The sequence below is a fragment of the Elephantulus edwardii genome, unplaced genomic scaffold (genome assembly GCF_000299155.1).
Source record: "Elephantulus edwardii isolate Elephantulus edwardi_28Jun2011 unplaced genomic scaffold, EleEdw1.0 scaffold00053, whole genome shotgun sequence".
In the NCBI taxonomy this organism is placed as follows: domain Eukaryota; kingdom Metazoa; phylum Chordata; class Mammalia; order Macroscelidea; family Macroscelididae; genus Elephantulus; species Elephantulus edwardii.
In genome coordinates, this window is record NW_006399803.1 from 10,295,798 (window position 1) to 10,305,742 (window position 9,945).

At 40.0% G+C, this 9,945-nt stretch overlaps 1 protein-coding gene across 1 annotated transcript in view; it reads left to right on the forward strand.

The window, feature by feature from the left end:
- Positions 1 to 9,945, forward strand: part of FREM3 (FRAS1 related extracellular matrix 3) — a 139,910-nt gene that overhangs the window by 123,190 nt on the left and 6,775 nt on the right. Inside the window, exons 7-8 of the mRNA XM_006887043.1 lie at positions 3,927 to 4,181; positions 8,221 to 8,370. Coding sequence (XP_006887105.1) covers positions 3,927 to 4,181; positions 8,221 to 8,370 — 405 coding nt within the window. The remainder of the gene's footprint in view (positions 1 to 3,926; positions 4,182 to 8,220; positions 8,371 to 9,945) is intronic.

Genomic DNA, 9,945 nt, shown 5'->3' on the forward strand with positions numbered 1-9,945 from the left:
TATCAGGCGCACCTTAGTCTCCAGAGAGACACTGTTGCTCCTGAGTACTCTTTGAGTCAGATAATAATCATAGGTTAGATATTTAGTGAGTAAATCTCATGTTGATCTGGTTTTGGTATTTAAAGTGTTAAAATACAATTTCAGGCAAGGATCTTTTTTTCATTCTGTCTGCCTTACCAACACTGAACATTCCTGACAAATACAGAAAATGAAAGAATATTCTTCAAAGTCTAGGCATTTTTAAACATCTAACTCTTATATATAAGGAAGTCTAGTAGCACTGTGATTAAGGCATTCACTGCTAATAGGTTGGTATTTTAAACCGTCCAGGTGCTCCATGGGACAAAGTTAAGACAATCTTCTTCAAAAATATTTAGAACCATGGAAATCCTATGAAGAATTCTACTCTACCCTATAAGGTTACCGTTAATCAGGATTTATTTGATGATAGCTCAAATGGAATCTCTTCAATAAATAGATATTTTCTGTTTTCTTCATGCTCTGAAGGTCATTATTTTATTATTTAATCAGATTCTTGTACACCCTTATAACCTTCCCTTTTGTTATGTCCTGGGACACAAAAAGTCCCCTGATAAACTGTGTCTCATCTCATCTTAAGGGCCTTTCCGTTTGATAGCTTCCTAATTTAATCAGGATGGCTTATCTCTGATATTTGGAAAGCATAACCTTGAGAAGAACAGGAATGCCAAAGCTCTTAATTACACTTACATGAAATCTATACCTGTAGCTGTTAGCTGTTGTCCAAACAAAGCAAGGGAATTCTGTACTGTTTAAAACTGAGAAAGTTGTGTCATGGTTACATCCTCTTCTCCGTATCTATTCAGTCTATATGCTGAGCAGATCATTCGAGAAGCTAGACTTTATGAAGAAGAATGTGGCTCATCAAAAAACTGTTACGTAGATGACAAATCCTTGTTTGCCAAAACTGAGGAGGACCTTAAGTGCATGCTGCAGAGGGTCAAGGACTACAGTCTTCATATGGATCATATTACAACATTAAGAAAACAGAAATCCTAACTTCTGGACCAATAGTCAATATCACGGCAGATAGAGAAAGAATTGAATCATCAGTGATTTCATTTTGCTTGAGTCCACTCTTGGTGCTGGCAACCAGAAGATCAGGAAATGTATATCCTTGAGAAAGTCTTCTATCAAGTATCTCTCCAAAGTCCTTAAGAGTAATGATGTCAGTTTAAAGACTGAGGTGTGCACAATTAAAACAACAGTACTTCCAGTCACCTCCTATGTATCTGAGAGCTGGAGAATGAATAAGAATAGATAGACTAGACAATGGAGAACAAGAGATTAATTTCAGTTGTGGTGTTGGAAATGAAAGTTTAATATCCCACAGACTACCAAAAGGATAAACTTGTGACTTGGAGAAAGTACAAGAATATTCCTTGGAGACAAAGATAGAGAAGCTATGTCTCACATATTTTGGACATGCTAGGAGAGGAACATCATGCTTGGAAAGGTAGAAAATCAACAAAAGGTGTGAAGACCTTCAACAAAATTAATTGAAACAGTGTCTGCAGCAATGGACTAAAAGGTGTTGAGGAGATAAAGATAGCACAGGATAGGACAGAGTTTGGATCTGTTGTTCATAGGGTCATTTTGAGTCATTCTTGACTCAATGACACTTAATAACAAGTGCTTGTATCTGAAATCTCAAGAGCCAGATTCTATTTGTTGGCTCAAGTTCAGAGAACTCTTATCTATAGAGCTCTCAGAAGGAAAATAATTTCAAAGGAATAGAGACTTTCCTATCTCTGGTCAAGAAGTGGCATATTGTCAGGGCCCTGCACCTCCAGGATCACCCTAGCAAATATTACATAGTAGTGACTTAGCAGGAAGGTGAGCTGGAATAAGCAGAAGGATAGTCTTAGTTTGAGGATTAAGGTACATCTAAATCAAGCCATGACTGATTGACTAGCTACGCATCCGAGACCTGGACAATGAATAAGGATAACAGAAAAAGAATCGATGCCTTTGAGCTGTGGTGCTGGAGAAGAGCACTGAACATTCCATGGACAGCCATGAAAATGGATAGATATGTCTTAGAGAGGGTGAAGGTGGAGTGCTCTTTGGAGGCAAGAATGATGAGGCTTTACCAAACATACTTTGGACATATTGCTAGGAGGTGCTTGCTATTCCTTGGAGAAGGACAAGATGTTGGCAAGGGTAGAGGATCAGTGAACGAGAGGAAGACCTTCAATCAGGTGGATTGACAAGGTAACTGCTGTAATGGGCTCTTGTCTGTCAGGAAGTGAAGATTGGGCAGGACAGGACTGGGTTCAAATCTTTTGTTCAAAGGGTCACTATGAGTCGTATTCAACTCGATGATACCTAACAACAACAGCCATATTTGACCTTGCAAAAGCCGATTCCTGTACAAATCCATAGGGTTTCATTAGTTGGATTTTCAGAAGCAGCTCACCTGGCCTTTCTTCTTAGTCTATGTTACTCTAGAAGCTCCACTAAAAGATGTTCAGCATCACAGCAAAACACAAACTTCCACTGAAGACAGATAATAGCTGAACGCATTTCCCACATGAAAAATAAGAAGCCTATCGATGAATTCCCACTGCCATTAATATATACCCTATAGAAATATCATTAAATCCATCTTGTGTCAACCCATCTTGATGAAGGTCTGCAACTGTCACAATGGGCTCCAGCATATCAGGATAGGGCAAGGTTCCAATCTGTATGTTCATAGAGACATTACTAGTCCTTTTCAAGTCAATGACACCTAATTAAAAAAAAACTTGATCAAATAAATATACCAGAGTCTCTTCTGAAAACCTTCTAATTTTTGTTGTTATGTGCTGTCAAGTCACCTGCGACTCATAGCAACACTATGTACAAGAGCTCTGAACCCAGCTCTATCTTGAGCCAACCTTACTGTCTCTGGCACACCTACCCCCACTACTGCAGTCACTGAGTCAATCCATCTCATCAAGTGTCTTCCTCTCTTGCACTGTCCCTCCACCATCCCAAGCATGATGTCCCTCCTCAAGAACTGGTCCCTACTTGCAACATGCCCAAATCCTTGCCTCCAAGGAGCAGCTTGGTTTCACTCTCTCTAGGACAAACCTGTTTGTTCTCCTAGCAGCCCATACTCAATACTCTTTATCGAATATTCAATATTCAGTACTCCTCTCCAGTGCCACAGCTCAAAAGCATCAATTCTCCTTCTATCATCTCTAGTCATTGTCTAGCTTTCTGATGCATAGCACATAATTGTGAAGACTCTGACCTGGATCAGGCACACTTTAATCTCCAGACTGACATTGTTGCTCTTTAGAATTTTAGAGAGGTCCCTGACAGCTGGCTTTCCCAATGCAGTTTGTCTCTTGATTTCCTGGCTGCTGCTACCATGAGTGTTGATTGTAAAGCCCAGCAAACTAATGCACTATTAATAATCTCAATCTCTTCACCATATATCATAATTGCTATCAATTGGCCCACTGGTGAGAATCTTGGGGTTTTTTTATATTGAACTTCAATCCATATTGAAGGCTGCAATCCTTGACCTTATGCAGCAAGTGCTTCGGGTCCTTCTCAGTTTCGTCAAGCAGAGTTGTATTATTTGCATAACACAGGTTGTGGATGAGTCTTCCTCTAATTCTGATGCCACATTTCTCCTCTTAGAGCCAGCCTCCAGGATGATCTTTTCTGCAGATTGATTGAAAAGGTATGGAGACAGGACACATCCATGGCGAACACCCTTCTCGATTTTAAAACCTGGTGTTTCTAATTATAATATTAATATTAGTGGCAGTAATATACAGATGAGTGCCCCTTATAATTTGGATGTCTCCTACCCAAAGAATTTGAAAGGAGCAGGTTTTTGTCATTCTATTTTATTCTTACCATCTCTATTCCTTCTCATATTCGTGTAGGTTCAGCCACAAGTACAATTTATCCCACAGGCTTGGATTTCTCTGACTACATCACACGTCCAGAAGACCACACCAGCAGCACCCTCCACTTTGACAAGGGTGATACTGAGAAGACCTGCCGGATTATGATCATTGATGACTCGCTTTATGAAGAGGAGGAGTCCTTCAGTGTCTCACTGAGCCTGCCAAGAGGAGGACGACTTGGAACCAAATTTCCCATTGCCAAAGTGATTATCCTGGCAGATCATAAGGATGGTAAGTCCATTTTCTGCTTCAGACTCCTGTCAATAGTTATATTGTCACAATTTTGCATAGCAGATTTAAAGCAAATCCAGCTTATATATTTTTTAGTCTTTTCATTATTTTTATTTTAACAAAAGTTTACAGAAAAGTTAGATTTTCTTTCATCCATTCATTGATGTCCATTCCTACTTCTCTGCCCCCCCTCCCAATTCACTTTGTAATGTACGTCTTGTTCAAGATTGTTATCATACATATAACGCCTAATCTACATTCTTTTCAGACAGTTCTTCCCCTCATCTCTTCCAGTCCAGTATTCATTATCTGTCCACCCTTTTGCTGCTCTCCTCCCACACCTAAGTCAATCCTGTTTTACAAACAGCAGTCTTCTGCATTATTTGTCCTTTTGTAACTGAGATATTTCACTCAATAAAATATCTTTCAGATTTATCCATGTTGTGTAGTGTTTTACAAATGTGTCTTTTATTGCTGCATAATATCCCATTGTATGAATGTACCAAAGTTTTTCTGTCCATTCACTGCTTGACAGACATTAGGACTATTTCCATCATTTCGCTATTATGAATAATGCAGCAATAAACATGGGTGTGCATACATTTGTTTGAGTCACAACTCTCCTTTCTTGAGGGTATATTCCCAATACTGGGATAGGTGTGTCAAATGGTATTTCTATTTCCAGCTTCTTGAGAAAACACTAGACTACCTTTCATAGTGGATGTACCATTTTACATCCCCACCAGCAGTAGATGAGTGCTCTGATCTCTGTACATATTTGCCAGCATTTGTTGTTTGCTGCCCTATTGAACTTTGCTACTTATTGTTACTGGGTTGAGACAGGAAATCTCCTCCTATGGAATTTACAGCCTCAGAAAACCTGTTGAGTTGGATCCAAATATTTCTACTGCTCCACGGCACAATGTATTCTCTGCTGGAGGATCAGATGTGAGTCAGTTCTGACTACAGCACACAGCAACAATATTGTTAAATGGCTGGGTCAGATTTAAAAAAAAAATAAGGAAAAGAGAAAGATGTGGACCTTCCAAGCTAAAGAGACAAAACGTGGGTAGCATTGTCACTGTGAACCAAGAAAGAAGGAGAATTAGTTTTAAAATGTGAAAGACATAAGTGGTTCAGTTGCATAATTGCAGAAAACCAGTTAAAAGAAATAGTATCATTATACTTTACAGGATTAGTATGTTATGATGCAATTGATTCAGTCTTTAAAAGTCATAGACTAGCAAACTCTTAATTTCAGTTCTTATTTTTAAAGTTGAAGTAGAAGGAAGAAAATATTTTTAAATCTCTCCCTAACTTCTCAAGAATAATAATTTTGACCTTTAGAAATAGAATGAGAGCCTTCCCAGAATGATCACCCTTTCTTCTTAGTGAAAGAAGTGGTGGCCTAGTGGTAAGAAACTGCACTGCAATCCCCAAAGCACACAATCCAAATCCACCAGCTGCTTCACAGGAGAAGGATGGGAAATCTCCTCCTGTGAGATTGACTGCCTCTGAAAACTCACTGGAGGGTCAGCTATCTGTCATTTCCGACTGGACAGTACACAACACCACCAATAAGTGGTTCTTACACAAAGTTGTTGAATAGGTGTAATATTTTCCAGGCTTCAATATATTACTAACTCAGCTGTACTTGTTACGATTGTAGTTGTTATGTATCCAAGTCAACTATGACTCATAGGGACCCTATGAACAAAGGCTCTGAACCTTACCCTGAGCTGAGCCAGTCTCACCATCTCCAACACATCTGACCCCAATGCCACACTGTTGTCAATCCATCCCATTCAGGGTCTTCCTCTCTTGCACTAACTTTCTATCCTTCCAAACATGATGTCCTTCTCCAAGAATTGACCCATCTTTACAATAGTACAAAGTATACGTGACAAAGTTTTAAAATCCTTGCCTCCACGGAGCAACCCCAAGGAGCAACCTGGTTTCACCATCTCCAGAACAGACCTGTTTGTTCTTTTGCCGGTCCATGGGGTATGTTCTACAATCTTCTCCGCACCAACTGATGACTCAAAGTCATCAATTCTTCTTCTGCAGTCTTTATTCATTGTACAGTTCTCAGGTGCATAGCAGGCAACTGAGAATGTCATGTCTTAGATCAGGCACACTTTAATATTTAGACTGACATCTCTTTAGCGTTCTGTAGAGATCTTTGACAGCAGATTTTTCCATTGCAACTCATCTCTTGATTTCCTGGCTGCTGGTACCCATGGTGTTGATTTTGGATCTGAGCAAGATGAAATAATTAACAACTCTAATCTTTTCTCCATTGATCATGATGCTATCTATTGACCTGGTGGTGAAGATTTTTGTTTTGTTGTTTGCCAAGGAATAGCCTCTCTTAACAATATGCCCAAAGGATGTGAGACAAAGCTTTGTCATCTTTGCCTCCAAGAAGCATTCTGGTTGCACTTTCTCAAGATATTTTTGTTTGTTCTTTTGGTAGTTCATGAGATAGATATTCAATACTCCCATACCATAACTGAAAGGCATCAATTCTGCATTCCTTATTCATTGCATAGCAAGTGACTGAAAAAAACCACCTTAGTCTTTACTGTTCCTCAATAATTTGGGAAAGTTCCTGACTACAGACTCTGTCAATGCAATACATCTCCTGACTACTGGTACCAAGGGTGTTGATTATTGGTCCATGTGAGATGAAATCATTGATCATTTCAGTCTTTTCATCATCTGTCATGTTGCTATTGATTCAGGGCTGAGAATTTGTTTTCTTGATGCAGTTCTTAGTTACAGAATAAGATATCAGCCACAGATAGTCTATAACCATTGCATCTGTGTGTCAATTTGACGTTTCCAGTTGTTAGCATGTATAATGCATTGGAATGTGCCATCGAGGTGCCTGAGACTCATAGCGACCCTATGTACAACAACCCTAAACCCTGCTCTATCCTGTGCCAATCCTATTGTCTCTGACATACCTGTCCCCATTACCCCAGTGACTGAAGCAATCTATTTCATTGAGGGGCTTCCTCTCTTGCACTGTCCCTACACCATCCCAAGCATGACATCCCTCTCCAAGGACTTGTCCCTCTTTGCAACATGTCCAAAGTATGTCAGATAAAGCTTCAGAGATCTGGCCTCCAAGGAGTAACCTGGTCTCATCCTCTCTAGGATAAACCTATTTGTTCTCCTATCAGTCCACGGTATATTCAACACTATTCTACAGCACCACAGCTCAATGACATCAATTCTCTTTCTCTCATCCCTAGTCACTATCCAGCTTTCTGATGCATAGCGAGTGATGGACTATATTGAACGTACCTTGGTCTCCAGACTGACATCGCGGCTCTTTAGAACTTTGGAAAGGTCTCTGACAGCACACTTTCCCAGTACAAAGGATTGGATGACATTCCAAAGAACTACATATAAAATGATATAACACGGAAACTGCGTACTGAACCCTCCCCCCATGAACTGATAAACCAAATAGCTCTTAAAGGCTAAAGGGTAGGATGTAATAGGCCTTATCCCATCACAGTTCTGATCCCATCTAAGAAAATATTCCACAGGTTATGTTGTCTTTAATCTCACAAATAAAAAAAAAGGGGAAGAACATTGGCCAAGAGAAGGGACCTCAGTAGCACTGAGAAAAACATTCACCAATTGTGAGGCGCGTTCTTTTGGACTCAGGTCCTCCACTAGGAGACTTCTTGACAGTTCTTGAGAACTTAAAGCTAAAACACATGGAGATCTCCAAGGCACATCAGGCTTACAGATGTTAAAGGTACAAGGGCTTTCCTCCAGATTGCCAGAGAGAAGCCCTTCCCCTAAAATTGTCACCCTAATTGGAACTTCTAGACTCCCAACTGGTGGATTTGAACCACAAGCCTTCAAATTGACAGCACAGCTTCTTACCACTAGACCACCAGAGCTCCCTATCAGTAAATAAGTAGATAATGTGACAACTATCTAGGCTCACACAAAGCCAGAGGGGACAGTAGGCCTCAGAAGTGAAAAATGTTCAGTCTGTCCTTTCTTACCTCTCTAGAGCCTGCCCTGCACTTCGGGAATGCTGAGTATCATGTGGACGAAAATGCTGATTACTTGGAGGTTTGTGTCTGGAGGACCGGACCTGATCTTTCCCAAGCAGCTTCTGTCACCGTGCGATCCAAGAGTGCTGAACCAGACTCAGCAAAAGGTGAGAGAGCCATTTTAAAACATAATAATGTTAAAATTTGGAATATGTATACTAGTACAGAATAACATTGTTGTTGTTAAGTGTCATTGAGTCGTAGATGACTCATAGCAACCCTATGAATGAAAGACTTGAACATTTATATATATATCTCTTTATTGTGATTTTAATGAAAGTTTACAGAAAACTTAGATTTCCATTTATTCATTGTTGCACATTTCCTTCCCCGCCCCCAGTTTACTTTTCTCTTTAAAAAAAAAAAATTCATTCATTGTTGCACAATTTCCTCCCTCTCCCTGCCCCAGTCCATTTTTTGCCCCTTATTCTAGATTACTGTCATGCAAATAATGCCTAATCATATATTCCAAGACTTGAACATTTGTGTAACTTTCATCATTTCTCTAAGTTCATAAAGTTTCTGGAGGCAAGCTATTTTTGAAATGGATGTGACTTCTGCTTCCAAGCTTGTTTTAATCAGGAGCTCCACCCCAAAAACTGTCCACTATGGGTAACCATTATCACATTTGACACACCAGTGTCACAGTGTTCAGCATCACAACAACCATGAGTTACCTCTGTACAGCAAATGGACAGACCAGTACTATACCACCTAGAAGAATGTTTGACAAAAGCAATTAAAACCAGGCCTGAAGGTTGCCAATTAAAATCATGCACGTTTGGCTTGGTAGCATAACTTTCTATCCACCAGGTCAACATAGCTCTCACTATGACAACAATTCTATGAACAACAGATCTAATGCTTGCCCTATCTCCTATGCCGTCCCCACAATCCGAGACCACCAACAGATCTAACCTAGACTCTGCTGATGTTCTCTGATCTGAGGTTTCTTTCCTGATTTTATCAACGATTATGGTTCACATCTATTATTCATAGAGTCACTATGAGATAAACTTGACTTAACAGCACCCAACAACATATAGTAACATTTGCTTATGAAATAAATATATTTGAAAAGCTGACTTTGCGACTTAATCCTTCCCCATTTGTTTGTTGTAGATCTAAATTCATTTCCCACAGGTAAGAATATATGTAGATATTGTAACTTGCTCATAAACCATATCTCAGAGCAGAGTACCTATAATAGCTTCCCCCGATGAGCAAAGTCCAATTCCGGGAAAATTAGGTCACATACCAGACCTTCGCAATTCCTGGTCTTATGATGGGTTAAACATTGTTGATTAACTAAAAGGCTGGTAATTCAAGTCCACCGACCACCCCACAGGAGAAAGATGAGGCTGTTGCTCCCATGAAGCTTTATCACTTCAGAGACTCAATGAAGGAGTTTTGTTCTGTTATGTTGGGTCACTGTCACTATGGATGTTGTTGTTGTTGTTGTTATGTGCCATCAAGTTGCTTGTGACTCATAGCAACCCTATGTACAAGAGCTCTATACACTCTTCTGTCCTGTGCCAACCTAGCCATCTCAAACGCACTTATCCCCACCTCTCCAGTCACAGAATCGATCCATCTCATCAAAGGTCTTCCTCTCCTTCGCCGCCGCTCCACTCTCCCAAACATGATGTCCCTCTCCAAGGACCAGTCCCTCCTTGCAACAT